This window comes from Myripristis murdjan, chromosome 24, assembly GCF_902150065.1.
Source record: "Myripristis murdjan chromosome 24, fMyrMur1.1, whole genome shotgun sequence".
Lineage (NCBI taxonomy): Eukaryota > Metazoa > Chordata > Actinopteri > Holocentriformes > Holocentridae > Myripristis > Myripristis murdjan.
The window spans coordinates 19,490,711-19,509,189 of NC_044003.1; the positions used below are offsets into that span (position 1 = coordinate 19,490,711).

At 40.7% G+C, this 18,479-nt stretch overlaps 1 protein-coding gene across 1 annotated transcript in view; it reads right to left on the reverse strand.

Moving 5' to 3' along the window:
* enah (ENAH actin regulator) overlaps nucleotides 1–18,479 on the reverse strand; it is an 87,250-nt gene that overhangs the window by 55,043 nt on the left and 13,728 nt on the right. Inside the window, exons 2-3 of the mRNA XM_030047244.1 lie at nucleotides 12,318–12,483; nucleotides 6,877–7,054 (exon numbers count right to left, since the gene is read on the reverse strand). Coding sequence (XP_029903104.1) covers nucleotides 6,877–7,054; nucleotides 12,318–12,483 — 344 coding nt within the window. The remainder of the gene's footprint in view (nucleotides 1–6,876; nucleotides 7,055–12,317; nucleotides 12,484–18,479) is intronic.

Genomic DNA, 18,479 nt, shown 5'->3' on the forward strand with positions numbered 1-18,479 from the left:
TGTTACCGACATATCAAGTTTGGAAAGCGTGTATATGTGTTTATTAGGACTCTTGAAGGCACACAGTTTGTAAAAGGTTTGATGAACTGTATGTGTGTTTTTGTGTGTGAGTAAAAGACCAAAATAGAAGTATACAGATAGAAACAGACAGGAGGGACGGAGAGACAAATATTTAGCTCCAGTGATCCTGCACTTTGTCCATTCCCACCGACGGATGAGGTAGTCGGGCTACTGGTCACATTCCTTCTACAGGCCTGTCAACACTGAGTTTTTATAAACAGTTAACTGCCAGGACACAGACACATCCAACACAACCATACAGGCCAAGCAAGGACAAAGTTGTTTTTCTGACCCCCTTATTTAACAAGGCTACGCTGAAAAATAACTTGCCCTTTGTTGCTGGGAAGGGAAATAAACAAGGGGTATGGCAAGGACGAAAACGATGCTTAATGAGATACAGTGAGTGTCTGAGAGACTGGCTCGCTGGTCAGCTACTTGTTAAGTGATGAGAAAAGAGAAACCAAAATCGTCCCACTGCTCCCGATAGGACCTTCAGTCCACAGCTTCATGCTAACTCTTATCACCTGCCCAGGGAAAACAGATGAAAATGAGCTTTTCTGGTTGACATATTTTCAGAAATGTTATTTATATGGACTGTCCCGTGTCAAATAAATTGATAAACTAAACTAAAATAAAATAAAATAAAATAATAACATAATAAATAAATAGTAATAAGTAAAAAACAGTAAAAACTACCTTTGGTGAGCAGACGAGTAGCATTATCTAAACAATAAGACAAAGATAACTCTTGTAACTTTGTGTAGACTGGTTACAAAAATATCTGACTGTTTTGAAATCATAAATAATAATAATAATAATAATACTAAAAATAATCACAACATATCATCTGCAATTTTGTTTATTATAAGCTTTCACAAACACAGATGACAGAATCATATTCCTAATCGAACATTCAAGTTTTGATTTACAGATTCAAATCACTACTGCCACAACTGAGCAAACAGTTTGACAGTTATCTTGCTAAATTTCTGATCTTCTCTTGTTAAAAAGCCCATACTTTCCTTGTTTACAACAGGAAGTGACGATGGTGGACAACAGGAGACTGTGCATAGGATAAATAAATTAATAAATAAAAAATAAATACTTTCAGGATTCTAGGCCTTCCTGCCGCCAGCAGGGATCCAGCAATCAATCACAAGTTGATTTTACTCACTATTGTTGTGCCCTTCACTGTAACTGTACATCACTTTGGTGAAGTCTCTTTTTAAATGTGCTACATAACGAAACGTGACTTGACTTATATAGAAATCCCAAGTCATCCATTCATCCACCTCTACCTGTTTCTCCCTCCTGTCTTCCCCCCGTGTGTCTCGTTCCATCCTTATCTCTGTGACTCTGTTCCTGATCCTTGCCTCATTTCTTTCCCTCTTGCTCTTTTCTTTCCCCTCCCTCACGCTGATGACGGGAGAGGATTACTGGCCAGACCACAACACAGACAGACGCCCAGCGGCCCGTGACCCGGCTCTCCATCCTCCCTCTCCTGATCCATCCCTTCATTCTGGTCTACTTTAGCCTTTTTAGGAGAAAAAAGTAAGACAGATAAACACACTGTGTGGAAGTGTGTATGTGTGTGTGTATGTGTGTGTGAGACTAGATCCTCACTCATGAGCTCACAGACTTGAATCTATGGTACATCACGTAACACCAAGTCCCTAAAAGAGAAGGTTGTCCTCCTTTTGACTCAACACACAGCAATGAAGAGAAGATGAAGGCTGCTTTAAGTGATGAAAATGGGGGTTGTGTGTGTGTGTGTGTGTGTGTGTGTGTGTGTGTGTGTGTGTGTGTGTGTGTCTGTGTGTCTACTTCATGCTTGACAAACAGCAGTCACTAAAGCTTTCCTAAAATGTATGACCGTCAAAAGTCCTTACACAAACACACACACATACACACACACACACACACACACACACACACACACACACACACACACACACACACACACACACACACACACACACACACACACACACACACACTTTCGGCAGTAGGCCATAACCACTTGTTTTCCTCATATGGAAACTATTCTGTGCTTGGTTCAATAGCTTACTCACACATTCCTTCATACCATAGATGAGTGGAGGCATACACACACAGACACACACAGACACACAGACACACACAGACACACAGACACACACAGACACACAGACACACACACACACACACACACACACACACACACACACACACACACACACACACACACACACACACACACACTTCATTCACCTTGCCCTGTGGGAAGATCATAAAATGATCAAAAGTATTTTCAAGGTGCAGCATCGTCAAGCTGGTTTTTATGTCAATGAAACACCAGCATGATAAACAAAACACATCCAGTCCATCAAATCAAACTTTACGTATTACTCCAAATTCCACTGCGACATTCTGTTCAACCCATGTGACATACAGTTCATGAATTTATGGTCAGTTTAAGCTTTGCACTTATTTCCCCTAGATTTGTTTTATAGCATAGATAAACAATCCTTAGCACTCTTTGTCTTTCTGGGTCAGACCTGAACTGATAACACAGCGCTTACATTTCCAGATAAAGCAGCCATTTATTAAGGCAAAACAAACAGTTCTATCTGCCAGTCGACATACCTCGTGGTCCTTTTGAACTTTAATTGTACAGCATGACTTGACTGAATATGCCACAGAGGAGAGTGACTGGAAAATGGGAAACGGGGCAAAGGCCATGAGTTTGCTTTCAACCACAATGGTGTGAGTGTGTGCTGCAGCTTCACTCAGCCACTGGTGCATAGAGGAATAATACATTAATACATGACTAGCTTATCAACAGTGCCATTTTTGGAGCAATAAACAATGGAAAACCTGGTCCACTGTGTAGTGGGTTATATTTGGTAGTTGCTATGTTGCTCTTCCATTCAGTATCTGCTGCAGTTTGCCTGTCCAGGTTACACTACTTCTTCACACCATCTTTAAGCACAGCCAAACATGATGCACAAACCCTCTGACCTGACGCCCACACATTCATTGAGAACATCTGCAGGCAAGAAGTTTTTAATTCAGGTCTTGTTTTATGTCATTTGGCTGCTCCGGATCAAACACAAAAACATAAGGATTCACATTCAGAGACATATATGGTAGCACACGTGTACACACACAAACACAGGTTTTTCACAGCAAGTGCACTGGAGCACTGTAAGCACACTGCTCACTGCACACAGAAGCAACAGCAACAATATGCTACAGGCAAAAATTTAAATAGAAATGTTTTCGCAGCACAGAACATTTTGTGCTATTGTACTTTTGTGTAACATGTAAATGTGGACACAGTTAACTATGGAGATGCCGGCTTTGAGCCAGAAAGGCCAAATCACAGCATCGTGTTTCCACAATTAAGTGGAGATGCGGCTTCTGTTATATCATACAAATAGCACATGTCACCACGAGCAATAAATGGAAGTCTAAAATGACTCCTGACTCTAGCGCTCAGTCCCGTGTTGAGTATTGAAAACCCGCTGAGTGAGTGATGGAGGGTGAGCCCTGGGTGTCAGGAGAGATTGTCAGGTCCAAACATGATATGTGGTGACTAGAATAGGCGGCACCAGCAGCAGCTGTTAAGCCAGAAATACTGTAGTAAAATAGTGGGGTGACAGGGGGGAACCCTGCCACCTTCCCCTTGTTTCTGTATGAAGGGAGAGGGAAGGAGGGAAGGAGGGAGGCAGCTGGACAGAGGGAAGACAGAACAAGTGAGAGGAATCAGAAAGTAATGGAGAGAAGGAGCCAGAAGAGATCAAAAGAGGTAAAAAATGGAAATGTTGGACAGGAAAGTAGGGAGAGAGGGATGAAGGGGGCAAGTGAGGAGAAAACTGAGAGAGAGGGAATGAGAGAAGGAGAAAGAGAGAGGAGAAATAGCCTGAGGCGGAAAGCTTTGGCTATGCTGTTTGTTAGTAAGACTCTACGGTAGTGCTGCCAAGCAGACAGGCCTCTTGACTTACAAAATATTTCACAGAGCCATGTCTTTACAGCAAGAACCTCAGGCTTCAGGCCAGGCAAAAGTAATGTGATGCAAGTGTAATATTTTATTAATTATGCCCACTTGTTGGAACATCTTCAATGGTACAGTATATGCAATGACAAATAATTGACTGCATATGGCACTTTACATGTAGTTGCCTGTTGGTTCATCTTCCAAAACAAGGTTTGGCTCTGCATTTCAATGTATCTCAGACATTTCCATGACTAAATCTGTTAGGATTTTGGGATGTTTCTTTGGTATTTTCAAGGTTATTAGATAGCTGAACATAGAGACAAACAGGAAAAACTAGGAGAGAGGGGAGAAAACGTGACTAAGGTCCTAGGCCGGATTAGAAACCAGGACATTGCGTTTACATTGTACGTGGCTTAGAGCACTGAGCCACCAGAATGTCCCACTGCAGCTGTGTTTAATCACAAGGGTTTGGTGTTAACAATAAATAAATACATGGAGAAAGAAGAGAGAAAGTTAAGTATTACCTATCACTGTTGCAGTCCATTTTCTAATTAATGTATTACTGTAAATTTCTTGTGCTGACAGAATTTAATGCTAGAGGAAAAAATAAATAAACCGGACCCACGCAACAATTCACCAATTACCTATTTTTCCTTTTATTTGGTTCAACTTTGGGCAGTATGATCCTGTCATAAGTTAACTCTCTTATATTCTTCTTCTCACATGCCTCTTTCCTCTCTCTAATTCTCTGCAAGCCTTTTTCTGTCTCTCCATCTCTCTTACACGCACGCACGCACACATACACACCTCATTAGCACCATTAGCATAATGAGGCGCATCACTATCAGGTTAATTAGTGGATGGGATTAGAGTGCGATGAGAGACGTGGCTTAGGGGGAAAAGAGAAGACACATGCAAGTGCAATGGGGACAGGAGGAGAGGATATAGAAGAGAGGAGGGTGTGGGACACTGTAGGACATATGGACCGGCATGTAGACAATGGGATCACAGCAAGGAAACAACAATGAAAAGCTTTGATAAAAAGGGCATCAGCCTGTCTTTTTGCTTGATTAACAACAGAAGACGAGAGGAGAGGAACGGAGAAGAGAGGGCGGGTAAGGATGAGATAAGAATTCAGCAGCATTTTCTGCCTCAAAAATAAACGGGAGGTAAAAGACTAGTTCACACCTTGGGACTGTAAAGCCATCCATTAAAAGACACACGAGCACACACAGGCGCACACACAGAGCAGATCTGAAGTCATGTGGGGAAAACATCAATGCTCGTTCCTTTCTTATCCCAAACCATTTTTCCACAAGCATCTCTTCTTTCTCCCTCACTCCTTCCCCTCTGCTTATTCTCATCTTCTCCAGCAGGCAGGCAAAAGTAAATGCACAGGCAGAGGATAAAGCTACACTATCAGTGTACGTTTCAGAAAGAAAACCAAGGTCATGGTGTACCAATAAAGCTTAAAAAAAAAAAGAAAAGAAAAAGAAAACAAGAGTATATCCCTGAAATACTTGCGGTAGAGTTACTTACCGCTATGTGTGTGGGCATATGTTTTGGGGGTAAAGGGAATGTTGTTTAATGAGTTTAATAATAGCCAGCCCTCCTGGTGCTTTATGTGAAAACCCAAAGCCCTTTTTCTCAAGGTACTCCCATGCTCTTTGAGTCTAGTCATGAAGGCCAATTAGAGGTTTTCCAAATACTCTCTAATTGATGGATGTGAGCATATATCATGCTCCATGATGTTGAAAATAAATGATCTCCTTTACTGATGCTGTTAACAGGAGCCTTCTCTCATTAACTGCTTGCTCTGTCTTCAGTATCAGTTTCTATTGGGAGTACTGACGTAGAAAAGTCAAGGCTGCCAGTGTACAAACACTGAATACCTGCTTACATTCTGTGCAGTGTTGTGATATTTCTGCAATCCACTACAAAAGCTGAAGTCATGATTACTTATTTTACCTATTCACTCAAAACTTTTTTCTTTCTTTTTTTTCTGGTCAAGCATATGCCTTCAGTTATCCCACATTTTTCAGCCAATGTTCCTGTGCCCTCTGACACAACTATGCCTGCCTTCCTGTAAGTACAAACTATGGAAAAAAGTTGACTGTCATAACAACTAAGGTGAGTGGTAAGAAATATAAATACATCTAGTTGAAAAAAGCTTATGCACACCTACAAAATGACAGTCGCGTTGGAGAAATGGTTCATTATCATGAGAAACAGAAGGCTTCTGCATGCTGTCGACTTAGTAGCAAAAACAATTTATTCAGCAAACAGCAAACGAAATTTTGGTCCCCAGAACCTCATCAGGTTAAAACAGTGGGCAACTTAGAGAGTCAGCCTTATGTAGACTTCACCTACTAACTGCAAGCCAATCAGAATAGATGAAAACCCAGTTCCACACTCAGCTACAGAAATAATTCTATCATCAGCAAATTAGTCAAAGAATAATCACAGATCTGACATTATATAAATACATCTGCCACATTGTCAGCGTGGATAAGCAGTGTTGAAATTTTTGGAAAAAGATACTCCATCACAGCATTGATTCAACATGCATGTCATAATATTAATATTAATAATTTGGTGCTAAAACTTGGTACTTATACCAAGTACTTAGATATCGTCTTGGATTTCAGATATCATATTATCATGTGGCCCAAGTTTTGTGTTTTCCTGGTTTTAAAGGCCGAATTACAGTAAAGAAACGCAATTTTCTGAACTTAACAGACCATTCTAGCTGATTTATTATTATTATCTACCTGCCAAATGTGTGTTTTGTCCATATCGCCCAGCCCTACCCTGTAGTTTGAAAAGGGGAGGTGTACCTGTGTCCTGGGAGTTGAGCACCTCCAGGGCGTGCATCATGGCACTGGCGAATACGTTGGCGTCCTCCTTGCTCCCAAAGTTGAGGCCGTAGACCTGCCGAGCGTCACGCCACTGGTGGAAGGTCTGCGTGGCCTGGTTATACTTCAGCCCCTTGGGAATGGCACAGTTTATCACCACCTGCCAAATTGGTGCATGATGAGAGGGAAGAAGAAAGCGGTTAAAACAAAGATGACGTCCCTTGGATTTTGTTATTGATTCAAATTTTGATGAGGCAACATGTAATTGCGCTGGAATACATCTTTAAATCTGACCCCACTCACGGTTCCCATTCTACCAAATGTCATGTCTCTGTCTTTTCCACAACTAAAATATTAAACTATAAATATAAAACTCCACCTCTATAAATATAACCACACCATTTTTTCTTTTCTTAAATGAACTTCAGATTCAGAGGTCTTATTAAAATTCATTACTCTGTTTTATTCCTTTTGATCAAAAAATGACACAATCAATGTCTTTTTTTGGGATAGTGAACATAACTTGAATTTGTTGGAGAATTTGTGAGAGTACCAGAGATTTTTTTGTTTGTTTGTTTTAACTTGAAGCTTTTCAGAATTCTGTGACTTTTCAAAGACTTGCCATTGCCTACAATATATAGTATTATTCTTGTGCTTACTGCTGAATAAAAAGAGAGAGCTATATCCTTTTTTTTTTTTTCAAGAGAGCTGGCATTATGCTCCTGTGTTGTTGGGAATTCAAACAGAAAGTAAAAGCATTTCGTAAAAGAGTCAAGTCAGGCGTTTGTGCAGCTGGGTGTTGCCAGACTGACAGGTGAACGAGAGAGCTGATATTTCATCCCTTGCTAAGAAACAGATGGACAAAAACAAGGAGAAAAACTCTTACATGCCGCTTACTGTTAAACTGCCACATAACTCAATGTGTGGAGCTGATAAATACACCACAAAAGATAATTCACTCCCATAAATAACACAAACACACTTGTTGTTTGCTAATTCTTAGGTCTTGTCCACCTAATAGACCTTCAATCTAGTTGTACTTGAATTGACAACAGTGGTGACACTGTAGTGCGGTGAGTAGTAAAAGGTCAATTTTGTCTGGCCGTAAAGGGACTTTATTATTCATTTACTCAGTGCTTAAGATGCTTTAGATGCCACCACCAAGAATTTCAATGTCCTGGGCTTACAGCCAGGACACCTCCATTTATTTGGGCTGAGTGAGTCTGAAGAGTGGCTCTCAAACCCCCAGAACCACGGGGGACCATGCAGTATCACTATGTAAACAGCAAACAGACGGCATTTTAAATCATGGGATCTTAATCTCCATCTCCATCATAATCTGTCGATTTTTGGTAGTGCAATGGGGGCAACATGTACAGAACATGCAATAATTTTGTTAACTGTTCATCTGATCTCGAGAAACACCCTCAAAAGATAATGTAATGCAGTTTAATCTCCTAATCACTGTGTCATCTCACGTCCAAAGTAATAAAGAGCACAGATTCAAAACATTCCCAGACAGAGCCCCTCTAGCCGAGTGCTTATCTATGGGGATTTTTTTTTTTTTTTTTGGTAAGAAAGCACTTGAGACATTGCGCGCTGGAAATTTGTGAAAGCTACAGTTAAGATCTGATTGCGCTGAACATTGCTTGGGGTAAGCAAAGATCTCTGCTAATGCTGGAACCAACCTGTTAGTTTGTGAAAAATTATGCCTGGTGCTAGCACCAGCTTGGCTTGTTTTGACCCAGTGAGAAAAACCCAGTGTCATTTTCTGTCGTTATTAGTATGTCTCTTTGGCAGGCGGGAAGGGATTTGCATAATCATCCTTTTATTGTTGATGGACTGGGTAATAAAACAAGCAGCCAGTAAAGTGTGAAAAGGAATTGTGCCAGCGTAACTCTAGATGCTTATTGTAGATGGCAGGGAATAAAACAAACAGAGGAAATGTGCTTCTTATGATAGCAGCGCCATGCAAGCCAACAATCAGCCCAAGGCTCTGACTGACTGTATACGGTTAAAACAAACACATGCCAGTCCATCCTTTTTATTAATTTATTTATCTTTCGTTCTTCTGTTTTCCAGGTCCTTAGATATGAAGATCACACCTCTGCCCTCGTATGTGATATATTGTTAGTTTTGTCTCATGCTGCAGTGATCAAATGTGCCGCGACAATAATAAAATTCCAGTGTGAGTAATGTGAGAGTCTGCTGCACTTGCAAGCATGCAGGCACAAACATACAGACTGAGAGAGGGAAGGATGATGAAGATAAGGAGGGGGTGGGTAATAAAAGGAGGACAACTGGGGAGAGGAGCAGAGAGGAGAAGACAAAAGCATCAGGACTTATCCTCCTCTCTCCTCCCATTCCCCTCTGGCCGCATGGGAAAGCTCAAAAGACAGAAAAGGATTGTGCGATCGCTGAAGCGGTGTGTGCTGGAACGCCCCCCTCCCTCGCCCCCCATGGGAAATCACTGGATCGGATGCGTTCTCACTCACATGCTGTCATAGCACACACACACACACACACACACACACAAACACACACCGTGTCCTCGGGTGATCCTCGGTAACTCACTGTTTTTCTTTTCTTTTTTGGGGGGTTGAAAGGGGGCTCTGCACTGTCACATTAGCGAACATACAAATAGAGCCATGTTCTGCCTACCAAATATCACAACACTGGCAGCTACGTAGCTATTTTTTTTACGATATCAACCCTCATTCCCACCCCAAAGTTGCAGGACCATGGCTAGACCAAAGCAGAATGACTCTCTAGACAACCCATCAGCACTGAGCCTAGTTATTGTGTGCAACTATTAAATAGTAAGGGAATAACGGGTATCTGTTACTTTTACACTCTTTTCACTAAAGTGCTTCTTTTATTTAATAATGATTTTGATTTAGATTTATGGTTGTATGTATTTGATTGAAAAAACAAACAAAAAAAAAACTTTGCTAAATTATTGACACTGCAGCTGCTGTCGAATTACCTTTTTAGCTACTGGACCAACAGAGTGACAATAATAGTGTGCAGAAGTAATTTTTTTTTTTTTTTTTTTGCATGACACATTTAAATTAAGATAATTTAGAATAAATTAGAGGAAAATCTACATTAAAAAAAAAAAAAAAAAAAGTCAGGTTGATGGAATTAACCCCATAACCCCCATCTGCTGAAATGTGATAATATTGACCATCATGATATTTCGATGAGACCATATTGTGATATTGTCTTGATATTAAGTGATGGTAATAGTGATACATTTGCTCATATTATGTTGAAGCAGATGTTTTTCAGTATGTTGAGTGAAAATGTGGAATTCTTTGGACTGAAATGCTGTTCAAATATTATCCACTTTAAGAAAATGTTTAAAAATAAATAAATAAATAAATAAATAAAAGAATAATGGGACAGTATGAACTTACTGAGTAACATTTGTGTTAAGACAACTGACTTTGATTGTAGGAATGGTTGTTTACAATAATTGGCAATCCATCTATGTTTATGTCTTGTGCTTATCATTAAAGGAGGGACAGGTAATAAAAGGTGTTTTTCTTTTTCCTGCTCTTTTTCAGTCATGTATGGTGTAACAGGTTACAGTATAGTGTACTCTCTGTTGTGTGATTTTTTTTTCCTAACTAAACAAGCGGAATACAAACAATGAATGAATATTACATTTTGAATTATCACCCAATCTTACTAGACATGTCCTTATGCATGCACACACACAAACACACACACATGCACATACAGTCCATTGCTTGTTGCTTGTGGTAGGAGGCATATAGCCCTGTTTTCTTCGGATACTTCAAAGGAAACAAAAGCTCCTCTTGTGATGCAGGCTCAGTCCTTTTGGCTGCTCAATCCTGGATCTCACTCACGCTCCCCTGTCAAAACCACAAGAACCGACAGGAAACTGCATACACGCACGCACACACACACACACACACACATGCACGCGCACACACACACACACACACACACACATATACTTGCATGCACAAACTGCTTATACTGTAACAGTCCTGCAGGAGATGCTGCTATGTACATTGAGGATTAGGACTGCCAATCAAGCTGTGAGCCATCTGAGCCCATTAGCTTTTTCTGCTCCTCTTTCCATCCTCTTCCTCTTCCAGGATTTGGCTATAGGTTTGTGAACCACTGTGTATGTGAGAAAGAGAGAGCGTGCGTGTGCAACAGGCCATGCTGCTTGTGTGTGTGTTTGCGGGAGTGATGTTAGCAGCCCATCAGCGGGTTGTGCTGACATCACTGGATTTAAAAGAGTTAGCGAGCCAAGCAGTAAACAGTTCAAGTCTCAGGAAAGGGGTTCAGATCAAGGTCAGCTAGTGTGTGTCTGCATGTACTGTCAGGTGTTTTGTGTCTCTGTGTAACGTTTCTCCATGGTTTTCGAAGAATTTTAGCTCTTGGTCCAATCTCTGACCTGGCTACAGTCCCGTTTAATTTCCTTGTGAGCTCCCTTCTGAGAGTGAGGGCAAATTTCCAGCAGTGGGTGGCCACTGAGCGTAGAGGAAACACCATGTCTGTGTGTAACTGTATCAAACTCTGCCTCGCTGTCAGCTGTGTCAATGTCAAATGTAAAATACAAGATTATAAGATTACTCAATATTTTTTTAACCACTAGCTCACAAACATTAGGGCTCACGTTACTGTGCTGCTATTTGATTTTGACCAGTCTGGTGTAGCCCCTCACACACACTTAAAATCTGAGATTACAAGAATTGGCAAGAAAAGCTATGTTAATCCTTTGAAATTGATCTAGTGTTGTTTTTTTATGTTATTTTCAGCAACTCATTTTTCTCAATTACCTAAATTTGAAAAGTTTTCTGCATTTCTGCAAGTAAATCTATTTTTAATCAGGAAATCTGTTTGTTTGTTTGTTTGTTTGTTTTTGTCAAAACGTTAGTTACACGAGAATAGGACTGTAGCCTGTTGACAAAATCTGAATCCAAATCCTAATGTATAACTGCACAGAACAAGTCATGGCATGGGAGATTGGACACAGTAATGTTGCCTGAGGTGGTGGTGAAATGCAGGTGACAGTGGTGCTGACGCTTCACATATGTCACTTAGAGTAAGCCACAAAAGTGTCAAATTAAGGCTTGTTCTACAGCATGTTTTAACAAGGCTGGTGGCTTTTGGGGTCTGAAAGAAGCCAACAAGCTATCAGCTGAATGTCCTGAATGTAAGTGTAAATACTATTTCCTTGGATGATTTTTGAAAATCTAACACTACTGGTACAAAAAGCCAGGAATATCACGGAGAGACATCTTTTAGCTTTCAGTTTGCTAATTCAAAACAGTTTCCAGTGTTTTTACATTGTATTTAGTCCATACATCTCAACACCTGGAAGCATCAGTCATTGCTTCCAGTGTTTTTGGACCGTTCTGAGGCTCAGCACCCACTCTGACCTGATGGTCTTGGATCTTGCGTCCCACCACGCGGAAGGCATTGTTGCCGGTGTGGTGGTAGATGTGGACTCGGCTGAAGCCCGTGGAGCCGCCGGCTGGGACCCACTTCTTATTGGCATCGTCATACACCATGACAGCGGCTCGCGCCTGGCAGATACTCTGTTCACTGCAAAAGGACACACAGAGAAAAAAAGAAAGATGGCTTTGAGTTGTGAACCCTTATTGTGCATTATACAACAGATAGCTTCAGCCAAATTATCTGATTTGATGGTCAAAGATGCACTCCAAGTGAACTCAGAACTCCCCTGAAACACAGTCAGCTATGCTTTATTGATTGTTATTCCAACTCTTGTGGCAACCGGGGAGCTAGTTAACAGTATTTTTTTTTTTTTTTTTTTTTTTTTGCAGTCTCCTGTTTTTAATTCTAATGCATCTTTTTAGCTTTGAAGAAAACTTTACAGGCAGTGCACATGTTGCATAAAAGCCATAGTATGCTTGAGGATGTTTTGAACTGCAACTCCAGGTGTAACAGTAACGCAACAGATATGCAGCTGACATAATGCCCTGCCAGAAATTACCATTAGAATTAAGAAGGCATGCTTACATCTGTCCTGGGAGCATTATCACCCCGCTACACAAAGAAACACATTGCAAAGTATGTGAAAAATAATTAAACTATGCAATACATTTTTTAGATAAGTTCCTCTACATAACCTCAGATAGCGTCCTGACAAAGCTGCAGACTTTCACAGCCTTAAGGACAGATAATAGTGAGCATTACTCGAACCATTCCCTGAAAACAGCACTTTCCGTATCCGTCACACTGCCTCCATCTCTGTGCTACCTTCATCAGCCTCATAGGGCAGGGTAATATATTGATATTATAATGATATCATGATATAAAACTACATATCTTAATATTGTGACATGGCCTAAGTGAGGTCTTTCCCTGGTTTTAAAGGCTGCATTACAGCAAAAGGATGGAATTTTCTGACCTTATTAAACTGTTTTAGCTGTTTTATAATTACCTCTACCTGCGTGGTCGTCATACCCACATTACTAATGACTGTTAATTAAAGCTCTCTTGTAAAGCTCTCATTAATTTTCATAAGGATTATTTAAAAATAAATAGTAGCATTATTAGGTGCTATAAATGCAGTCAAGTTAAGTCTCAATGTCAGAAACAAAGTAAAGTTGCATTAATTCATTAAAAATAGCTTTACCGAGAAGTAATAAGTACATCTGAGACTCCATGATATGGGACAAGAGTTTGTGTGTGTGTTATCTGAGCACTGGGCAACAGCAGGAGGCTCTACAAGAGCAAAAAGCAAATGACAGACTGTGGGGAGGGAAACGGTAAATTATTCAGTGCCACCTCCTCTCCGACTACTACTAATATGAGAAAGAGAGAGACGAAGAGAGAAGGGGAAAAAGACAAGAAGAGGGCATTCTGGTGATAGGCATCCTGCATTTCACTGCAATACTAACTACCTGAGAAAGAGAGGGAGACAGCAAGTGAGTGAAGGGGAAAGAGAGGGAATGAAGCAGAGGTAGAGAGTGAAAAGAACAAGAGAGAGTGAAAAGAACAGCATAAAACTGCTTGGGGAAAAGAAAAAAGATACCCAAACAACCCACTGCAGCCCAGGGGACGGTGATGAGAGCAAAGACATATCCGCTTCCACTGAGACAGACACCTTGTGTTTTAAAATATACATGCATCAAGGCTGAAAATACTTGAAAATAAGAGGAGCCATACCCACAGGCAAAACACTTTACTGAATCTTAAGTGTGAGTGCCGGCTCCGACACGTGGACACACAGACACACAGCAGTGGCACACCATCTCCTGCACGTGCAAAGGCTACTTAACATGCGTCCCACTCCAGATAAAAAAAGATAATAAAAAAAAAATCTGGGGGAAAAACTGGATCTTCTTGAACAGCTCTGAAACATTTAACTCCTGTGTGTATTGTGAACCTCTATTTACAAGCAAGCACTCACAGACAGACAGACAAACACACACTTCTTCACAAGTACGTGTTTCACGCACAACACCTTCGCACCTCTGCTAATAGCCTCCATATGACCTCACAAGCTGAACCGTGATATACAGTGCAGCTCATGGACTTACATTATAATTGAGCCTCCATATTTTTAACACAAATCTCACAGAAGAAAGGCTCCATTAAGGAGGCAACACCTAAAAACAACATAATTAGCCCATAGCTTATATACAACATCCTAATTTTGTATGCTAGAAATAAATGGAACTGGTAATGGAGAAGAGAAAAGAAGGGGAGGCAGTATAATTAATTCATGACTTGCTGCTTCAGTTGACTATTTTAGCATATTTTACAGTCAAATGATTAAACCCTTACACCTTTATTAAACCAGGAAAATTGACTAAGAAACCATTCTTATTTTTAGCAACAGCATCACAGCCCAGGGGAGCACCTATAGATGTAGCATGCAGGGATGCAGGGAAGCCACCCAAACTCAGCCATCCACCTCTTGTGCAATGTGAAAGTTTACCCCCTTTTTTCAATTGGAGATAAGTGTTTATGCCCAAAAATAATAATAGGCTATACATCTTATCTAGTATTAATTAAATGTATCTACATTATATAAGAGCACCATCATTTAAGTGATCTTCAATCCACTCTGAGGTGTCCCGTTATAGGGAATTAATGGACGAAGAGGAGGCGAGAAGTGCATTCGCCCGTGCCAATGTCCATTAATTCCCAATATCAGGACACCCCTTTGTGCTTTATCACACGTTTACTATGGACACTAGACAGCAGTTTAAAAAAAAAGTGAAGAATTTGTCAATTTAGGAAGTGATATGGTCTAAAAATTAAAATTTCTGATATCTTCCATACTGGCCAGACTGATATCTGGAACCACAGAAATGGAATAGCCTAGTACAGCCAGCTTGGTTCAGGTGTTAGGTTGCACCAGTGTTAAATGCAAGAAAATGATCCCTGTAGTAATCATAATTTTAATTAAATATCAGGCAGCATGTGGCGGCTAACGTAATTAGTTTAATGCAATTCAGCTAATTACCCCAAAGCAAACCCTAAAGGAAAGTTCATTTTTTTCGCAGTGGCCAGGTATGAAGAAGAATATTATAGATTAATGGTTTTCTGAAAACAGAACATTATATTGGAGGCCATCTGCCTTGCATTAAATACTTACTGGTGTGCCAAACTTGTTATGTACCATTACATCACTTGTTACATTAGCATCTACATGCATAGCAGCTGCCCAGAACAACCGCAACGCCCATCAGCTAGCTTGACTGGCTCCGGTTTAAGTGGCATTTAATGGTTTCTGTTGAGGGACGAGCTTCCTGTTCACCTCCCCAACCTCAATTTCACAGCTGGTCTGGGGATTCAAACCAGCGATACTTTGGTTAGAAGCTGGCGTCTTTTACCAAGTGAACCGGAATTGTGACTTAGATAACAGGCTTTGGGGAACAAGATAAACCATTATAGAACAAACCACTGTGAATAACCACTTTATTTGAAAAAGCTGTGTTGCCCCACTTGACTTGGCTTTACTGCACTGGGGTTTTGTGCCACAGAGCCACGCTCATTCAAAGCTCTTGGCAATGGAGATTATTCAAAGATTGGTGAAATTTTAGGGTGACTCCAGCATGTTGAGTGGTGGAGGAAGGGTGGCCTTGCGGTAAGGAGAACCCGAACTTCACCCAGCAAACAAAGGAGCCTGAATGCTGGCCTGCATCCATCCAGCCAAAGTGTCCTTTTTTATTGCAACATCAACATATTACAGACAATACAACAGTCTGTCAAGTACTTTTTGGCTTTTTGACTGTTTAACACATCTACCCTTCTACCCTCATCCCTATCCCCTTCACCCCTTGAATAACAATACAGAGCATCCTTACGCAATCAAAGTTTTTTTTTTAAAAAAAAAAAATTAGCTATCAAATTCGTCCATGTTTAAATTGTGGTTGGTTGCCCATCATTGACTCTTGCTGATGACAGTTCCAAGTAAGAAATGTCCAAAAAGAGAGAATAAAGCATCAACTATGTTTAGGTACCAGGCCAAAACTTATGGAAAATCCAAGACAGGCCTTTAGTCTGAGGCCTCCTGTTGAGTCTGACTTGTGGCTGGGAGGCTTTCCAATTGCATGCAGGCAATCTGAAAAATTGGATCCAAGTGGTAGAACATATTTGTTGCTTTGCTGCGTGTTTTGCTGATTGTGGTTGCTTGATTTGGTCAAATGGGATGTCGGAGCGAGGACCTTGCTCTCACACCGCGGGAAGAATTGGTGCTTCAAGACCACTGGAGAGACCGCAGCTGCAGCCTCCAATGTTTTAACTGACTAACTCTCACCACTTTGTGTGTGAGGGAGCGAGTGTGTGTGTTTGCATGTCAGTGATAATACATATGCATGCACATGTTTTGTGTGTGCACTTCAGTATGCAGTTTGTTTTCATTTGTGCCTCTGAGCAAAATGTGTGTATGCATGTGTGTGTCTGGGTGTGCGTGTGTGTCAGTGATTCAGCTTTAAGCCTCAACCCTCCTCTTCTTTGTGACCGCAGAGAGCTAAAACCCAGAGGAATCCATCCCCTCGACTTGTGTGTGGGGTGAAGCGGTTGACAAAAAAACAAAAAACAAACCAAAAATGAGCAATACAGGGCTTTACTCTGTAGCGCAGAGCGCAGCCAACATGACATAGCTGCTGTCCTCATTGGTCCACTCACCATTAAAGAAAACCTTTTTGACATATATAAGCCAATATTATATTTTTATGTTCTCCGCTAGCTCACTGATACATTATGGATCTCTGCATTCACTTATTTGAAAAAAGGCCTGTTCGCATCATTAGCGTACCTCCCTGAGAACACTGTCTCCTCTGTGTTTGTGCAACGCCTCTCTGTTTTGGCGGCGCTGAAAGCTGCTGAAAGGAATGGGATACAATTTCAGGGAGAAACACACTTGCATCTGAATTGGCTTGTCAGGAGTGTCAGGGAAATTGTTGTAGTTAAGTGCTTGACTGGAGTAATCTAGTCCTGTTGACCCTCCTCTTGTTAACCGATCCTCTAAACACATCCACTGCTCGCTCACTCGCTCCCGCTTTCTCTCACAAGCTCTCTCTCTCTCTCACTCCCTCGACTACAGCACTCCTCTCCACTGAGCTAAACCTGCTGTACTTTCTGCCTCACTATCTCTGAAAACATAACACATGAGGAAAAGCCACTTTTCCTCGCTTGGGACATAAGAGCGGGGTTCCTTATGTTTCTTCCAAAGTCTGTTATATGCTTTCAAAATGCAAATGTCTGGCAGCTACAGCAGACTTCCTCAGCTCTTGGGCAACAGTGGCTGTGAACAGCTGATTTGGCTGCAGTTTTGGCCGGGAACTGACCATTTCCTCACTGATACAGCTTATCAATTTTGTGTTTAGATAATGCCAGCTTGTTAGCCAGCTCACCAGTGTCTGGACAGCTTAACTGCTGTGTTGTAAACACATCTGATCTGCACACTAGCTAAGGTGTCTAGCAGAAGCTTAGCAGTGGTAAGTAGCTGCATGATAACATAAATGTTGATAGCTTGGCTAAATTGGCTTACTGGCTTGTTAGCTCGCAAAAGGAGTCGAGGGGCCACTGGGCAGATCGGGCACAGCGCCTAGGGTGATGCCTTGAGTTATTTTATTTTTTATTTATTCATGTATTTATAAAGCTCAATTAAATGCTGTGTGAAAACTGTCTGAATACAGCCTCAAGCTGCATTTAAGGCAAGTTAACAAGTATGACGTTGATCCAGCATCACTGATCTGACGTTTACATATATTATTTATTATTATGTTACAAATATAGCTTTGTTGTAATATTTGTTTTCTTTTCTTTTTTTTCTTTTCTTTTCTTTTCTTTTTTAACTAATATTCCAGTAGTGTCTAGGTAATTTGCTTTGAAATTTGAGCAAAAAACGGGAAAAAAAAAAAAAGTTAATTAGTGGGGAAATTGTACAAATTGACATGATACAATCAGAAAATCAGCAAAAAAAAAAAAAAAAAAAAAAAAAAAAAAAAAAAGTAAGAAATTAGAAGAAAATTATGGGAAAATTAGCCAAAAAAATTACCAGAAAAGTCCTTGACGATTATGCAAAACTCACCAGAAAATTGTGCATCTTTTGGCCC